The sequence below is a fragment of the Pogona vitticeps genome, chromosome 6, assembly GCF_051106095.1.
Source record: "Pogona vitticeps strain Pit_001003342236 chromosome 6, PviZW2.1, whole genome shotgun sequence".
NCBI lineage: Eukaryota > Metazoa > Chordata > Lepidosauria > Squamata > Agamidae > Pogona > Pogona vitticeps.
Genome location: NC_135788.1, coordinates 94,687,852 through 94,706,524, shown reverse-complemented (window position 1 = coordinate 94,706,524; position 18,673 = coordinate 94,687,852). Strand labels below are relative to the sequence as shown.

Genomic DNA, 18,673 nt, shown 5'->3' with positions numbered 1-18,673 from the left:
TCTCACAGCTGAATTCCATTTTCAGTGTCCTTGAGTGAAATACAGTATTTGGAGAATACATACTCCTGCACCAGAACTATCTCTGGAGGCAAAAATGTTGAAGCTGAGGCTGTCCTAATTTGGGTACATCACAAGAAGACAGAATCCTCTGGAAAAGGCAATAATGCTGGGAAAGGTGGAAGGCAGCAGGAAAAGAGGAAGAACAAATACAAGATGGACTGACTCCTGAAAGGAAACCACAGCCTTGTGTTTACAAGAGCTGAGCAAGACTGTTCAGGGCAGGACATTTTGGAGATTGCCTGTTTATAGGGTTGCCATGAATCGGAGGCAACTTGATGGCACATAATAACAACAGTAACAACAACAACACTATCCTCCAACAGAAACCCCTTCCACACACAAACATACTTGGGATTGCATGTAGGGATTTCCAAGTAGACACAGGCTCACCTCTTTTTATAAATTGAAGTAACATTGGGGAAAGCATACAATCCGGATGCTGTGGGACAGCAGCTCCAATCAGTACCTAGGCAACATAATCAGTGTTGAGAAATCTGTAGAGTTGTGGTTCCACAACTTCTGCAGTGCTGCACTTCGCCCATCCCTGTAATGGTCAGAGAGTTAGGAATCAGATGCTGGGAGGCAGCAACAGAAAGAATGACTATCGCACACCGTGCCTTGCTTCTCCCGGCCTAGCTTCCACGGCCATATGTGTGGCAGAGAAGACTGCTCTGTCACTGTTGCTAAAGAAAGAGCCAAGTGCCAGTCCAGTTGGCGATTGTATATGGAAAAGGAACAGGTTGCCATCTTCATCTCAGGCAGCAAAAAACCCTTTAGGCTCAATCAGCCTCTATATCTCTAGGATTAGGAGGCCTGATCAAAAACAAATTAACTTACAGGCAAGCTTTAGCTATGGTACCATTTAGCTGATAAAGTGGGAGCCTTATTTGCAGTCAGACGTGTTGAACTGTCAGATCTCACACAGAATGGGAAAGAGGGAGACTGATTTTATCTAATTGGCTGATTACCCTTCTTCAGCCTAGAAAGAATGAGGCCAATGCCATAGTGTCACAGAACCCCCAGTATTCTCTTATAAATGTGTCGACTACACAGATTCCCCGTGCCCGAAGGAACTGTTGGAACAGGTAGAAAAACAAAAATCTTTAATTTTCAGGTATTTCACTGAAGGTTCACATACTTCTTTCTGCACTCTCCTTTACCATAAATATTAAAAGAAAGGGGAGGGAAAAGAAAATAATAAATTATTCATAGAAAGAAAAAGAAAAACACACAGCCATCGGCCAAAAGCAACAAGCCTCTCAGTTCAGATATTTTTTGGAAAGAAAAACCAAAGTCAAGTCAAAACCAAGAGAAGATAAAAGAAATATGGAGAATTACGCCTAATTTGAATGTGTTGGTAGAAATGCATACATACCCTCACTCAGAGGGAGCCCTACCATGATGAGGTAAAGATGAGGTAAAGCTGACTGCTGCAAGCAAAGCATCTGGGATGTCTTTGAGGGTGGCCAAGAGGAGGATAGATAGAGTTTACCCACAGGGCACAATCCACTGGAAATTCTTCTGCAGAAGCCTCACTAAAAAGAATGGGAACGGCACAAGTATTGCTCCTGTAGTTCATACTTAATTCAGCGAGGCTGATGCAGGTGAACTTCCTGATGGACCATGTCTCACATTGAGTACCAAGAATGAAAGCTCCATAGGGATGTTTCCCTCCAACCTCAAAATAGTTCAAATCAGTCTCAGTGATTTTCTAATTTACATGCAAGCATAATTCTAATTCTCAGCATGCTGACTGATGGATTGGATGCTGTTAGATATAAAGATCTGAAGACTTTATCTGGCCAGTCAATGCATAATATTATTGCCTTCAAATATATTACCAAGATTTATGATTCAAGTTTTCTAAAACAGAGGCAGGGAAACTTTGGTCCTTTAGATCAGTTGTTCCCAATCTTGGGTAAACCATGTGTTCTTTGATTGTAACCCCTAGAAATCCTGGCCAGCACAGCTAGAGGTGAAGGCTTCTGAGAGTTGCAGTCCAAGAACACCTGGATTACCTAAGGTTGGGAACCATTGATCCAGATGTGTTAGACTACAACTTTCACTTTTCTTACGTGCTACCTGGTCTTCTGGGAGTTGTAGCACAAAATGTCTAGATGGCCACAGGTTCTTGGCCACTGCTTTTAAACAGTGCTTTCTTGAAAAAAAAAAATGTTCAGAATCTGGAATTCAAATTATCATTTTGTCTCTCACAGTAATCCCTTTCCTTTTCATAGACAGAATTTTTTAAAAAACCCACAAAAAAAGAGAAGAAATCCCACAGTAACAAATATACGACATAGATATTGGTGCTGGTAGTTGCTGAGTCTTCAGCACCAAATATCCAGAAGGGAAAAGCTGTGACAGGAGTTTCCTTGGCATCAGTGAAAAGTCTCTGAACTTGACCGGAAATAGAAGCGTGCTGGCGGATGCCCCTGTCCCGAGCAGGTGGAAAAAGAGTTTCTTGGAGAGAGAGAGGTAACAGGACACAACATGGGTGAGCTTGAATAAGAAGAAGTCATATTGGCCGTCTGCCCGCAGTGGCGCCTTCCATGTCTTGCATCTGCCCGAGGCGAGTGATACTGGTATGAGGGGCTTGCAGGGCCGCAGGAGGCAGAACCCCTGCTCTCCTGGAGTTCCAAGGGCTCTGTACACGGAGAAGCATCAGAAGGCAGGGAGTTGGTGAAGGCAGGGAAGTCTATGCTTGATGAGGCCAAGAGGCTGGTGGTCGGCATGGAAACAGAGGCCTGAGAGGAAGGCAGTCTGCTGACAGGACGTGAGGAGGGAGAGGTTTGGCCATAGTTGTGGGAACAAGCTGAAGCAGGGAGGTAGGAAGATTGAGCAGCAAGCTGACTTTGGAGGAGGCTCATCAGCTGCTGCAAGTCCTTGCTGAGTTGGGAAACTTCCCGGTTCAGGTTGTTGATCTGGGGGAGCAAGGGGGGGAGAGTAAGTAAAGAAAGGATACCTAGTATTTATGTACCATTTTTAGAGTCTTGCAGGCAAATTCTCACAGAGTGAGTCTATCCATGTAAGTAACAATTAAACAATCTTCACATGACACACACCTTCCCTCTTCCTTTGGCCAAGTAAAATGGATACTACCCTCCTCCCATTTCAGGGAGTTCCTGAAATGAAGATGTAATATATTAAGGAGGAGTGGGGGAACCCTTGGCAGATTCCAAATGTTTGGAACTTCAGTTCTCATGAGCCCCATTCAGCATGGGCTTTGTTTTGGGGGTCATAAACAGCTGAAACAATAACAATTTCCCATTTCAGTCTAATGTAGTACTATGTGTTAATGAAAAACACCTCTGAGCACGTATAACCTGACTTTCACACCCAATGAACAACTACAGGTTGTCCTGTAGACATGGGACTTCTTTTTGGGACCAATGGACAAGTAGCTCAACAAGATCTTTTGAAAAATTGAGCACTGCCACCATCACACTTGCCTTAACCATATTTGAAAAAGGCAATCTTCAAATATGGTTAAGACGACAATTTGGGATAATGGTAGAATTTTAAAAATTTATTGTGGACAAAGATAGTACCATATCCCTGCTAAACCTTTAGGTATAAGCACTTTCCATCATTCTTAAATATGCCAATGGAATAAAATTTCACACAACTTTTTCACTGCATGTACATTGCCCATTTCCCCCGGTGCCTCACCAGTCTTAATTCCACCAGATATCAGGGAGATATGGAGGAACAGACCACCATAGAGCAATTATACCAAAGGTAGCCATCCTCTGATGCCAACAAAATGGCAAATTAAATTCATTTCAATTCATCATGCTAAAAATTGCCAACATTTGCAAAATTCTTCATATTCAGGATAAAAAAGGATTTAAGAGTTTTTTAAAAAGGAGAATGTGGCAAACAAGAGCAAATATCTTAATGGTTTTGCACTTAACATTGTAGGATTTAAATCCAGTAATTTTGTTGTGGAATTAAAGATGCCACTTCTCCCTCTTTTTTTATCACTGCCTCCACACCTTGAACAGGTATGATTAACAGCAGTTAAAATCTTCTCCTTGCCAAGAATAGCTATATCAATTTAATGTAGCTAGTACTGATAGTGAGAATTTTATTTCAGTTTGGTTTCAACAAAAATTTAACAAAACCACAATTTCTTTATATTCACGTAGGAAAGAAATTGAGATTTTAACATTTTGAATGAAGAAGAATGCGGAACTGACACAGAGTCCAGCAAGCTATTAATAGAATTATCACTCACATTCAAAATGTATTTGCAAAGAGGCAGATATCTTATTCTGCTGCAGCTAAAAAAGCAAAGAGTCTTGTATCACCTTAAAGACCTTAAAGTCTTGTAGTATTAGTTATGATTGATCACAAAGTCCTCTTGTTCAGATGCATGGAGAGCAATCTTGAAGTTTTGGGTATATATACAGTAGGCAGAACAGAATAAATGGATAACACACTATCAAGAACCAGGATGTTTGTAACTGCCACTGTTAGCAATTCTACCTTTAAATTAATTCTCACCACATCTGATGTTGCCAGATTAGTAGCATCCCTGAGATTTCAAGGCCAAAGCCTGAGATCAGGGGGCATTTACTTATCATGTCACAGAAGAGAAGGCCCTTCAGCAAAAATTTCCAAACAGTTCATCATGCGAAACAGACAGATGATGTGGAGACTATATGAGGCCTTCAAAGACCAACAGGTAAAATCCAGCACCAGCAAGTTGATGAAAAAGACAAGGATGACATGGATAAGATCTAAATGACATTTCCTGAAGCCACCAGAATGAATCTCAAAATTTAGGGGCACAAAGTTGGTACTATCTCATTCCTTGAGATTTCAGGTCCAAAACATGGAGAATGGACCACAAAATCTCTCAGCACCAAAACGTCAGACCTGGCAACCCTAACATCTCATCCTCTACTACTTACCTATCTGAAGCTTCTGATCTGAGGAGGTGAATTGTATCCACATGTTATGATACACCTACTAACCTTCAGCTCTTTGTTGATTTAAAAGGCATGATGATGAAAGAGTGTTGGGCCTAGACCTCTGCTTTAGCTATCAAGAAGAGAAGGAACTTCAAAAGGGATGGCTGAAGGGGCATGGGAGGATGGTAGTTCTTCTTAGGTTTGGTTCTTTGTAAAAATGGGGGGAGAAATACACCCGGCAGTTTAAGAGGGCAGAGGGGGGAAGAGAAGGAGAAGGAGAGACTGGCTGTGTTGCTATGAAATTGTCACCAGCCCTGTGCTAATTTTAAACCCTGACACCCTGAGTCAGAAACGCCAACACCAGGAATGCACACAAAAATGACTCCCTCACCCTCTTTATTCCTATAGGGGCAGGGAAGAAGCCCAGGCAAACATAAACAGTCATTGGCAATGTGGTAATGTTAAGACAATCTTCTTTTTCCACACCTTCATACATAGGCATGATGAGAGGAAAGAGAAGGAGGAAGTAATTGTATACTTTTCCCATATTGATGTCAAATAGTTAATGAGAAGCTCTGGTCAAACAAACCAGAGTTTAAGTGAAGCACGTTCCTAGCAATGCTGAATTTTTAATTGAAACTGATGCTAGGCTTGGAAGCCTGTTCTAACTGGAAGGCTCCCGATTTCCCAAATAGCTTCTTCTGCCTATTTAGCATTGAAAGGGGAGAAATAGCCTTTGCACCTATCTGGAAACATTTTAATCCTTTTATTTATTATTAACACTATTTTCTAGGGGTGAACCCATGCATGAACAGAGAATGTGCCAGAATTTAGTTCTAGTAGGACCTTCCACAAATTCTTGATATTAAGAGCTGTTTGATGATGGACTTAATTGTCCTAGAAGGTAACAAGCTCTCCTTAAAAGTGTGGATTTCCTGCATTGCCAGGGGATTGAATTCAATAACTTTTGTGGTCCCTTTTAACTTTACAGTTCTGTGACTCTGAAAATAAGCTTGGTGTCCTACCTCTTGGTTGAGCCTCCTGATGTTCTGCTTTACCTCATCAGCTTCTGCAGGCAACGTGGGGCTGGCTTGTTCCATCCCTGTGAGAAAATCCAAGAGCGGGGCATGAGAAAATGAAAAAAAAAACCGTAAATTGGCTCCTAACAATCTTCTAAACTCTAAAGCAATTAATCCCAACTTTGTCTAACTCAGATGTTTTTGGTTTACAACTCCCAGAACACACTCCTCAAGAAACCCCATCCAGTAGAACTAGTGGTGAAGGCTTCTGGGAATTGCAGTCCATGAACATCTGGGTTACCCACAGTTGGGAACCACTGATCTAGAAAGTGCTTTCAGTGATAACCCTCCCTATTTGCATCTGTATTTTCTTGACAGTTTAAGCCTTGACTCATCAGTTCTTTTGATAAATTCAGATGTAGACTGAAGATCTGCTCCCCCACTTTTTGGTTTTTTCCCTTTGCATTTATGCACAAGCCTGTCAAAAATATGTTGAAAATAAGTCTTCTAAACCCTTTGGTCAAAAACATCAACATGGTTGGTCCTTTCAGAATATCCTACCAGGTGGGGAAATGATTTGAGGTTTTAGTTGCTAGTAAAAACATTGCAGGTTTCATTTTTAGTCCAGAACATCTGAGATGGGGATGAAAATTGCCACAGATTTGGAAGGACCCATATGGCAACTGGTACTAAATACTGTGTTCAGTATGAAGAACTGTCGCATGGAAATAGCCTCTTAAGTGTACATAATAATAAGTAGATCACAGTTTCTCTTGTGACTATCAGAAAGCTGGGTGGGGGGAGTGAAAACCAGTTGGGTGTTGTGATTAATGTATGGAATTAGAACTGAGGAGACTCAGCTTTAAAGCCCCAGTCAGCCACAAAGCTCTCTACATAATCTTTGTTTTTAGTCTGGCAAGATAAATAGTGACCTTTTTCAGTTTAAAATATGAAATATCAACTTATACCCCATTAAAAAAATTCTTTGAATGTAATCTGGATTCTTCCAATTTGAATTACCATTCCATACAACCTCTCTTCCTCCTCCCACCTCTTACATTCAGCTGGGCAGATCCCAAGAGTCTCATGACCTCCCCACATGCACAGGTGACATCACAGTTGATGTCAGGGGAGTTTGAATTATGCTCACCCCATAGGATCTGGACTTTTTTGGGACAGATAAACAAACAAACAAACAAAAAAAACCAAGCAGTTTCCAAGTGAAAGGAAATAATCTTGAAGGGATGGTTTAGTTTTTTAATAACATCATGGGATCCATAAATCAATCCAAATCAATGAGCAATCATTATCACCATGACCAACATCATCATTTTAGAATTCCAGAGCTGAAAGGGGCCCTATGGATTACTGAGTCCAGCCCCAACCAGAAGGCACAGTGGGGAATTGAATTCCCAACCTCTGTCTCCAAATCTGGATACCCAAACTCCTGAGGTATCAAACGGTTGCATGGAAACACCTCTTTAATAAAAGCAAGTAGGATGTGTGGATGAGCCCCATGTCTCATCTTTAATTATTCCACCTTGGGTTTCCTTGACAAGGTGTCACATTCAAGAGGTAGTTGAACTATCATATCTTAGCTTAACAAGTCAATATATGAACAAACACTATAGCCACGCTCCTTCATTGTGCAAAAGCAAGCTATGCCTTCATCAGGTAACTCCTGTTTCCTATTTTGTTTGAATAAAGGAATTCTAGCTTATAAGGTCAGAACAATCCAGAATATTAAAAATGCTTTGAAGTTTTTTTAAACTTCCTGACTTGTTCTGTTGTCAACTGGTACAGACAAAATTACAGTAAAATGAAGACTTCCTAGATTGTCTGCTTACCCACCAAAGCAGAGAGTAATGGGATTGCACGTGCAGGCAAAAGCTGTGTTCATATCTTAGTTTATTAAAATATCATCCAAATGCCCCAGTGAGTGAGAGTGAGTGAGTAAGAGAGTGAGAAAACTTTATTATGCCTAAATCCTGCTCTTTTTTCACAGAACTCCCAATGGCCTCCCATCTGGATTACTCCATGAGCTAACATACCTCTTAAATTCAGGAGTTTTGCAGTGCCAGGCCTCCTCTGGAGTTTGCAGGGTTGCCCCCCCCATACATTTGTCCTGAAAAACACCTCCCCCTGACAATTTGAAGGAAGCAAAAAAGCTGACTATATCTGCCAATGGTCTCTGTGGATCCCAATTTGCTATATATAGCCAATTTCCCCCTCTCTATAGCCAGTTTTAGACCTTAAAAGGCCTTTTATAGAAACAGGGTGAGGGACAATTGCTACTTGGGGAGTTTGGAGGTGCAGGAGGGCCAGGGAAGGCTTGGGAAACCACAGTGCACCCTCCTCGGCCCCCAAGGGCCAGACATGGCCCACGAGCCATACTTTGCCCAGCTCTGCTCTAATACAAATGGACGGACCCAGCCCCTCAGTGGTCATGGTTACCTGACACAGGTGGCTCTTGTGCAGAGCTCTGCAGAGGTTGATCCACATTGAAACTAAAGGTTTGTGTCTCCAAGGCTCCACCATCATCTTCAATTCCATCTACGACTCTAGAGAGGTGGGAAATGATAGCTTTTAAGTTCAAATCCCTATTCTGCTATGAAACTTCACCTACCTCACTAGATTGTATGAGGGCTAAATGTTGAGGGGGAAGAGCACATACACTGCTTTGAGTCCACTAATGGAAATGCTATATGGTCTGGCATATGAAGTCGACAATCAAAATCGCATATTCCTCTTCTCTCACTAATTAATATGGAGAACAATCAGCAGGAAAGCTTCTCCCAAACAGGTGATCTTTGGACGTATTAGATAGCAACTGCCATTGGGGAATACTAAACAAATAAGTTATCCTGCATAAGCTTTAGTGAAATGAACAAGAGTCACACAGAAGTAGTGCTTCTGTCTTCCACATTATGTACATCTGCCATTTGTTTGAATGTGGCTTACATAACACAACGTCAGTATGGACTGGCTCAAATTAGCTTGTTTATTATGCACATAGTGTGTATTCCAGCAGCTCTCATCTCTACCAGGAGCAAGTCTTTTGTTGAACTAATGAGTCTCAAAGCCTTTTCCTGATTTTTCCTACTCTAGACCAAGTCACTCCCCAAATACCATATTTTTCTCTTTGTAATACATCCCCATTTATAAGATGCCCCCACACTTTTCTAACTCAAAAATTAAGAAAACTTAGCTCTGAGTATTCAGCCTCTGGGCTCAGAACGCTTGGACATTATGAGTTCCTGTTGCATCTGAGCCTACCGGCTCCACCTCCAAAGACGTGTGTTCCAGTTGGTTTGTTCAGCATCAGCTGACATCAGTTCCATAAGGCTTGTGATTAGAGGAAGCTAAGTCTCCTGGCTATAGGAAGCTAAGCCTCATGATTGAAGGAAGCCTGTTTACAGAGGCAAATTATGGGCTGTTTGTTCTTTCCTCAGTTTTGTTCTTGCCTCAGTGTATAAGACACCCTTCAATTTTTAGTGTAATGATTTTAGGGAAAAGTAGAATCTTATACACGGAAAAATATGGTACTTCACATTACAATGGTGTATTATTGTTTGGAAGATTGAGTTTCCCAGTTTCTTTGGGTGTTGCAACTAAACTTAGAACAGGGAAAACTGTGAGGGTGGTGGCAGATGATGTAATTGCTATGGCTAATAAAATGTTTCATCCCTTTCTCCCTGCGAGAGCTGTCTTCATTATAGCTCATCCTTACCTGGGGCTGAGGTCAGGAGATCCATAGTTCATGAGGGAAGGAATGAGGAGTTTGCCCAGCTTCCGACCACTGGTGTCCTCACTGTCGGAGAACCGTTCCTCCTGGCGGCTTAGCGGAGAGGGGCGACGGCCTCGGCTGCACCGGGCTGGAGACCGACAATTTCTCCGCAGGGCTGAAAATTGGCGCAGGTCATCTCCTAGCAGGCTGCTAAGAGAGCCCTTCCTCACAGGACTGTTGAGGTTGGGCAGCAGGAGTTTGCGACGAGTGATGGTAGCAGGAGAGGGTTGGAAGAAGTCCTCCGGGTCCTCACTGTATTCTTGGATGGAAGGCAGGGGCTTCTCAGGGGCAGCACCACTTTCAGAATGAGACTGGCCAAGAGGAGAGAAGAAAGGCGACAGATCAGTAGAGAAGAAGAAGAAATACTGCTAGCTTTTAGATATTTTGAATACTGTGTTGAGATGCATCTATGGTTTAGCTCTTAATCCTTCTCACTTGTACGAATTAAGACTAAGCCAAGGTACCAGGGTGTAGGCCCATGGAAATCCCTAAATATTTATATGAACAAAACTGAGAACAACACATTTAATGATTTATTCTTCTTTGCACTTAAAGAAAATTTGAGTTCTGATGAAGCATAGGGCTTGTAACTCTTCGCCACAGAAATCTGCCCTGGTTTGGATTTAAAATTTAAAGTTTTCGTTTCAAATATCGGTTAAGTTTCACTTTCACATTTTGACTTTGGATATATCATACCTCAGGATTTCTCACAGTATTCAGCAAAGTTGCGCACATATTACAGCACAACCCTATACATCTCTACTCAGGTGTAAGCTTCAGTGAATTCAGTGCAGCTCAGTCTCAACTAGACATGTACAGGATTGTAGCTTTAAAAGGAGGAGGGAAGCTTGTTTTAAAGGAGAATTACTGCTCCTGGAAGTTTTCAACAGCAACATGTTTCCCATAAAGGAGTAGTATCTATAACTGGAACTATAATGTTGAATATGTGAGTGATGCTGTTGCTGGGTCAGCACCATCCTATTCCCTGAGATTTCCTTCCTAACACCTGGAACAAGCAGATGGACCTTGTGAGGTGAGACAGTCCTCACCAGGCTATATGATCCTAGGACTATATATTGAACCAGGACTATATATATATATATATATGCCAGGACTTGTGCAGCAGGATCATAAATCCTGGTGAGGACTGTCTCACCTCACAAGGTCCATCTGCTTGTCCCAGATATATATATATAACCATTCCACTGGATTTTTCAATATATATATATATAGATCCACGCTGGCACATCAAAAACCCCGGAGAATGGAGAGAGAGAGGCAATGAGCTCGTGCACTTAGACAGACAAACACACACATACACATCTCTTCACACTGAGCCAGAGTGCCTTGGCATCAGCTGGGAATGACTGGAGATGGGTACCCACACTTTAGGGCCCCCTCACACCTAAAATTCAAATGATCTCCTCTAGTGCTGTTCTCTCCAAGATGTATTACCCTTCATAGACAGCTGGAAAATCACAGCAATTCCCTGAGACCTCAGCCAGTGCTCTGAAACTTGGCAGCCTTAGAGAGTGACATATATGGGAGAATATGGCCAGTATCCCAGACTGTCATTACAATACCCACAAGCACAGTCATTACAATGCTTCCTTTTATAAAAAAATATATTGCAGGCGGGGGCACTGAAAAATCCGGTGGAATTGAAAACATTACATTGGGTTTAGGACTATAAATGCTAACGTTGCTTGCAAATTCAAATTAGAGAATTTACTTTGACCTCCCTCATCACAATCCATTTTGGCTCGAATCAAAACAGATTCCCCCATTGTTTCCACTCAGCTGCAGAGCACAAAAGCCAAGTTACCTGGGATAAACGTGGGGACCTGGAGAATCGGATAAGTCCCTGAAAAGGAAAAGAATAACACAAGAAAGAAGGGAGGGGGGGGGGAGTCAGTTAGCTTTTGTGCTTTCTTTGATCCCAAAGACTGCCTTTGGCTGCTAGACTGATGACACAGCTGAAAATAGAAGAAAAGATTCCTGATATAATTTTGTTTTATTTTTGTCTTTGGTTCATTTATGATTCCAGCACCTGCAGCTTGCAGACCATAGAACTTCCACTTTTCCAGAAGGCAATATGAGGCATTACTGTGGCCGCCACCTTGGCTTCTAGTGTGTTACACCAGTATTTGTCCCTCAGTAGAATTTAACCACAGGGCATCCTCTAAAAGCCACTGTAAATCAGCAGGGTTCTTGAACTGGTGGTTTTAGCATTAGAGCTGTCATTTATTTTCTTCACCACTAAGATTCCCAACTGCTGGCATGCTGTTTCTCTTTCTCTCTCCCTCCCTTTCACCTTTAGGACCATTATATAGGTAGCCATATGTTGCGGCTATCATCTTAGCTGGCGTCAGATGACACCATGGGCCAACAGGGCTTCTTTAGATCATATGAAATTGCAACCTTGGGACTCAAGCTTGAGAGTCTGAGCAGCTCTTGGTCTCCTCATCCATCCTTAACTTCATGGCTGGTCTATGACATTTTGCTGCCTGAGGCAAACGAGAAGATGGTCCCTTCCTCCATTCCTTGGTGACTAGATACAGCCCTCCAAACCTCAAGGCAAACAAGGCTGACCTGGCAAGAGGGCACAAGGCAGGAGGTCTGAAAAACATTTTGCCACCAGACAGAACAGCTGGGAGGCTGCAAATGTGGTCACTAGCCTTTGCTGCCAGTGATGAATACCTCACTCTGTCAAACAATACGTCTGGTCTTGTTTGACTCCCTTCTTTTCATTCATTCATTCCTAATATTTTCCTCACCAAGCAGCAGTGTTCCCCGTCTGCTTGCCTGTGGCTTCATCTTCCAGTTCCCTTCTTCAGAAGGACTTCTAGTTTGACAAAAGACTGACCATTCTGTCAGCCTACACAGCTCACAGAGCTACTGTACAGTTTCCAGAAGAGCTATAGTGTTTCAACCCAGGACAATCAAGTGATTATGAAGCCAGTTTTGTAACTGAGTTATCTTCAGTCTTACATAGCAGTGACAGAAAATCTAAATACTGAGATGAGATGCAAAGTTTGGTGCAGCTTCATGCAAATCTTGGCCTACTTTGCAAACTCTTCCCACTTTATGTCTGATTCCACCTCCTTTTTACTCTTGCCTTACCCATCATGAGTTGGTAATTTGTGACAAGTAAGTCCCAAGAGAATGAATCTCTTGACTGAAGGAAAGGTTCCCTACCTCTGAAGTAGAATGAGTACACACAGAGCAGTAGAGGAAACACTGATGGAGTTTTTACAATCTTGCATGCTGTCTTTAGTAGATATGGCTGGCATGGACCTTTCTGAGTTGGGATAATTGTCAGTTTACTCAGCCCTGACTAATAGTTCCTTCCTGCCTCTGAATTAAAAGAGAACCCTGCCTCTCTGCAAAGACTAACTTCCCGTCTCTTGTCGGAAGCAATTTGTTCTTAATTTGATGGTTGTTGCGGGTTTTTCAGGCTCTTTGGCCATGTTCTGAAGGTTGTTCTTCCTGACGTTTCACCAACACATCTATTTATTTATCTATTTATTTACAGTTGTGAATGGATCAACAACAAATTAAGAACAATGTATTCTCAAAGGCTTTCATGGCCGGGATCTGATGGTTGTTGCGGGTTTTTCAGGATCTTTGACTCTTTGGCCATGTTCTGAAGGTTGTTCTTCCTGACATTTCACCAGTTTCTGTGGCCGGCATCTTCAGAGGACTGGAGTAGGAACTCTGTGCATGCTGTGTGCATGGACATGCAAGCATGGACTGAGTTCCTACTCCAGTCCTCTGAAGATGCCGGCCACAGAAACTGGTGAAACGTCAGGAAGAACAACCTTCAGAACACGGCCAAAGAGCCCGAAAAACCCGCAACAACCATCAGATCTCGGCCATGAAAGCCTTTGAGAATACATTGTTCTTAATTTGATGTTGATCCATTCACAACTGTACATAAATAGATTTTTAAAATTCTTTCTACTATTAATGTCTCAGAGTGAGTTTATGAGACTGTTAGTGCCAGTTAAGAAGAAAGGAGTGGACTATCTGGGGAACCTGAAGCTATTCTCCTCTGTAAGTCTCTGTACTTCCATTGCATAGCACAAGGAATTTTAGCAGAAATTCAAAACTCTGCAACAAACACTGCAGTGTTAGGCTTTCCTTCCCCTCCCCTCCCTTTTGTGTTCCTTATGTAGAAAACTCCAGTGCAAGTATACTGAACATGTGTAGACTGAGGCAAAGTCTACAGCTACCATGCCCACCTCCTCTTCCCTGCCTATAGTCATCCTCCCTAAAATGCATGGCTGAATAGAGTTTCTACAGCAAAGGCATATTCTTACCCATTGCAGAGTTTGTAAACCACCCAGAGTGGCCTTGGTAGCCAAATGGGCGGTCTGCAAATCAAATAAATCAAATAACAATAAAATAAATTGCAAATTGTCAGGTTCTATCTTATAATCTTCAGGATTTTCACTCCTGCCTAAAAAATCTTTCATGACAAAATATTTTAACCGAGGAAGAAGTAAATTTATTTTAATTTTATTTACATATTTTTGCATTGTAAAATTATGCCAAAGCAGTCACACTATAGTACTCTCCCTATCGGTTCACCGTATCACCACATCAGACTAGCTGAGGGTCAGACAAATTTCCATGTCGAACTACATCAACATTTTAGGAAGGGAGAGGGGGAGAAGAAAGTTCAAGGGGGCTCTTGACACAAAGTGGGTCACTGTGATGCCAAGTGGGAACAGCGAGGTATGTCTAGGAAGATGGGGATGGAGGGAAGATAGCAGGATTGGGTTGGGAGAGACGACCTTTCACCTCTAGGTCACTGGCTCGAATGTAGCCCAGGCCGGTAGCGCCCAAAGCATGTTACCATCCGACGGCTGTTGGAGAGCTTACGGGTTACTGGCTGCTCACGCTCTTGGTCCTAGTGGACAAAAACCACCATCACAATCAGCGGGAGATTGGGCAAGTCCTGCCCGGGGGGAGGGGAATAGGGAGGGGACTGTAGACAAAGGAGGACATGGAGTGGAGGGGAAATGGGAGAGGCAATGACATAAATGCTCAGGTCCCTCCTTTGGGAAAGGCCAAATGACTCTGGAAGAACTGCAGCAGGAACCGTAACCACCAGCCATTCTCCCTACCAGTTGTCTGAAAGGGTTGCCTCACTCTGCCTAATAGTAGGGCCGGCCCTCAATGCCAGAAATGTCCAGCTGCCAGAAAGGAGGTTTCTAGATACAGGGAATAGTCATACTCTGTGAGATTGTGGGAGTTGTCTGTAGAAAGCAGTTTCTTCAAGCTCTGTTTTTTACCTTATGTTTAATGAGTGCCGCCACCTTGAATTAAGGTGGCTATTTTAATTCGGGGGTGGGGTGGGGTTGTAAGACCTCAACCTGCAGGCAGTACTTAAACATGCTCTGCAAACAGTAGAGTTTTGTGCTATGTTTTAGCTATGGAAGAGGCTGCAATTACAAGTCTGAGACTTAATGAGGGGCCTACACTGCAATTCTGTTCATTTTGAGCTGCGTATCATTTTGTTGCAGTCTCTATCGACTGTACATAAACATTTTTAAAATGTGTTTGATTTAACTGGTCTGAAGAATAGATTCTGTTCTAGTTAATTGTGAGAGCTATTCAGCCCAATCTGTGATTGCCAGAAAATCCTACTCTTCCTGCCCCTCACTTCTCATTATTCAGACATTTTCAAGCCTCTTTTTGCAGTTTTAAAGGGCTGAAACATGTTCTTAAAAATAAAAGTGAGCGGAGATAGTACAGAATGTTGAATTGTATGTTCAAATTCTGCACTTGTATGAGACCCTGGAGTAGATATGCCGCTTCACTCAGAACACACCCAGTTAAATTTTACTGCTACATCTGCCTAACCTACAAAATTTGTGATCTACTTCACCAGCAACCAGTGCTGGTCCAAGGCATCTTCCTGAAATGGAGACCAAACGTCCACTCCCTTCCTTTTCTCAGAAGGCGACTGGCTGGCTGCATTCATACCAGAGAGGTATACCACTACTACAACAATCTTGCCATGTGTTTGACACTCTTGCCTCTGGAAGAAATTGATTGGATAAGGGAAACAACATTTTGTCAGAGGTGAAGGTGATATGTAACGGACTGTGAAAATCCTGCAATGTGTGTTTGAATCGGGATGAGAGAAGGTGGGGGGAGGAATGAAGGTGTGAATGTGCCAGGAATAAATGCCTCTGTGTAATATCCTCTTAAAATGGTCATCTGACTCCATGTGAAGGCCACCTATAGCTTCTCCACTTAAGAAATGGATAACAGTTGGGGAAGGGATGCAAGGGAGAGAAGTCGTTTTCTCTACTTGGATAAGGGCGTAAGATATGATGGTAGACAGGCTTTGATTGCATCACAGAGGACTGGGAACATGGATTCTAATGGTGATGGTGAGTTTAGTGAAAGAGGCTGGGAAAGTCAGGAGGGTTTATCTCACAGCTTGGAAAAGTTACAATTTTTGGACTATAAGAACACGCCAGCCAGAATCATGGCCGTTGGCCATGTTGACAGGAGTGTGTGTGTCTAACAGTTGTTGTCTGAAAGAGCAACTTTTCCAGTCATTGATTTGCCTTTGCTGGAATTGGCCTGTGAGGATGAATAACTCCAGATACAAAGGGACATTGGAAGGGATGGATGGATGTCAACATCACCAGCAATGCACATCTATCTACCTCAATCTCACTCCCCTCACGTAGGTTGAAGGTGAGGTCCTGATGAATGTCTGCCATGAACTTGGCAGAATATTCAGGGTACAACTCCAGCACCTCAAAGAGCCCACGCAGGCTGATGTATTGGAGATCGCAGTAGGTGAGTGCTTTGACATCGGCATTGGTCTTGATGACTTGGTCTTTGCTGGGCAGGTCAGCACCGATGAGGTCCCCTTTACCTACAGACATTGAGATGTGAGACGTGCATGAATGGAATCAGATCAGAAACAGAGGCAACTGTCAAAGGTATCTGAATTAGCATCTAGGGCAAAACTACAAAACCTGTTCATTCCAAAGGTTCAGATGGTCCAGGCTGGGAAACTGGATGTTCCCTGCTTTCACTGTGTGGGGCCACTGTTCAAAGTAGATGGAACCAGTGTCCAAAGTGTGTGGGGCTACTGGTGGCATGTACAAGCCCTGATATTTTCAGAATTCATACACTATCGCTCCTGGAAGTCTAGCAGGAATTCCCCCCAGCTATACTTCTGAGGATTTCAAATGATAAATGAAAGTCCTGATAGGTATTTTCAAGTTCTTAAGCTAATGAATTCAGACTCCAGCAGGCATGTTCATCCTGTGGAGGTGATGGACAGACAGGGCTAAGATCAGTGGGAGGTATAAGGGATTATGGACCTGGTAGAGTGTTTTGTTTGTTTGTTTTGAAGGCTTCTTGTGTAGAATCTAATAGGCAGAGATTAATATACCCATAATTCCTTGCAACATTCACAGAGTTTAACCTTGTCCACTCATTTCCCCTACCTTCTCGACAGGATGAAAATAGCTGCCCCAGTCTGGTTGTATTAGCTTAAGAACCTGAAAACACCTGTCAAGATTTTGTTTTCTTGGCTAAAGCCCCAAGAAGTTTGGCTGGGGGAATTCCTGAAGACTTCTGGCGGTTGTAGTCCACAAATTCAAAAAATCCTATACCTAGCAGGTATCCTTCCATTCTCATAACCTCCCTCTTGTCTGTCTGTTTGTCTGTCTGTCTGTCTGTCTGTCTGTCTCTCTCTCTCTCTCTCTCTCTCACACACACACACACACACACACACATCCCCACACAATGTGTTCTAGAGTTCAGCAAAGTTACTGTTTTGAATCACAGTTACTAGAATGCCCCAGCCAATATGGCCACTGGAATTCTGGGAGCTGTGGGGGGGGGGTAGGTGGGGAGAGAGGTAATATTTCTCAGTTTTATAGTTTGCTTCCTGCTCTTATGGTGCCTTACCTAAAATAGCCAACACGATGTTGTCCTTTAAGACTTCAAGGGAACCTGAGCAGACAAAGTAATGTGCTTGCAAGGCGTCCCCCTGGCGGAGCAAGTATTCGCCAGGAGCGCAGAAGGAGGTCTTGATGTGGAGGGATAAGGCTCGCAGGCAGCCGCGGCTTGCACTCTCAAACAGTGGCAGCTGCAAAATGTCCTTGTTCAGGTGCATAGCAATGTCAGCCCGCAGCTCATCTGGAAAATCACGTAGGAGCTACAGGGAAAGGGAAAGAAAGAAGTGTTTGCATGGGCTTTGGGGCAATGTGAGTCCCCCACCATTTTTCTACAACTTTAACTGGTGCCACTGTTTTATATTCAGACTTGTTAGTTACATGTCTTCTCCTCAGAGTCCAGCTCCATGTAAGAGCCAGAGATGCAGACCTTAAGATTCAGGGGGTGGAGCCTGAGAAATGTGGGATAGATCCAACAGTGTTGCTAGACTTCCGGAAGTTTCTCTGCACTACACAGTTAAAGCAGTTTGATGCCACTTTTAACAGTTTTGGTTCTACCCTACAGAATCCTGGGATTTTTAATTTGGTGAAGAGTTTTCAATCCTGTGCTGTAGCTTATGTAGCAATACTAGTGTTCTTTAACAGGATGTTCTAAGTACTTCATCAAACTACAAATTGCATAGGATCCCATGACCAGTTAAAAGGGGTATCAAACTATGCAACATAGATAACAGTCATGGTGAAAACTAACATCTACTATGTACGCTTGTTTGGAGTCTGGTGCTGGTAGATGCACAAGCCTGAAAAAGCCAAAAATGCACAAAGCTCTCATGATGTCACCCAGTGGGGAGAACACTTTTGATTTTTTTCCCTTTGTTGCCTGTGAAAAAGTAAATAAGCTATTTGCATCTCTAACAGAGTATATTTAGCCTTTCCCCTCTCTGTTGTGCC

The 18,673-nt window shown here is 42.8% G+C and overlaps 1 protein-coding gene across 2 annotated transcripts in view; it reads right to left on the bottom strand.

Annotated features, from left to right (window-relative positions):
• Window positions 1–1,146: 1,146 nt before the first annotated feature.
• The window catches only part of KCNH4 (potassium voltage-gated channel subfamily H member 4), a 60,795-nt gene continuing 43,268 nt past the window's right edge, over window positions 1,147–18,673 (bottom strand). Inside the window, exons 10-16 of one of the 2 annotated variants that reach the window (XM_020785467.3) lie at window positions 17,736–17,985; window positions 16,475–16,689; window positions 11,611–11,649; window positions 9,729–10,096; window positions 8,453–8,559; window positions 6,005–6,081; window positions 1,147–2,984 (exon numbers count right to left, since the gene is read on the bottom strand). In XM_020785467.3, coding sequence (XP_020641126.3) covers window positions 2,442–2,984; window positions 6,005–6,081; window positions 8,453–8,559; window positions 9,729–10,096; window positions 11,611–11,649; window positions 16,475–16,689; window positions 17,736–17,985 — 1,599 coding nt within the window. In that variant the 3' untranslated portion in view covers window positions 1,147–2,441. The remainder of the gene's footprint in view (window positions 2,985–6,004; window positions 6,082–8,452; window positions 8,560–9,728; window positions 10,097–11,610; window positions 11,650–16,474; window positions 16,690–17,735; window positions 17,986–18,673) is intronic. The other variant, XM_020785469.3, reaches the window with a different exon arrangement.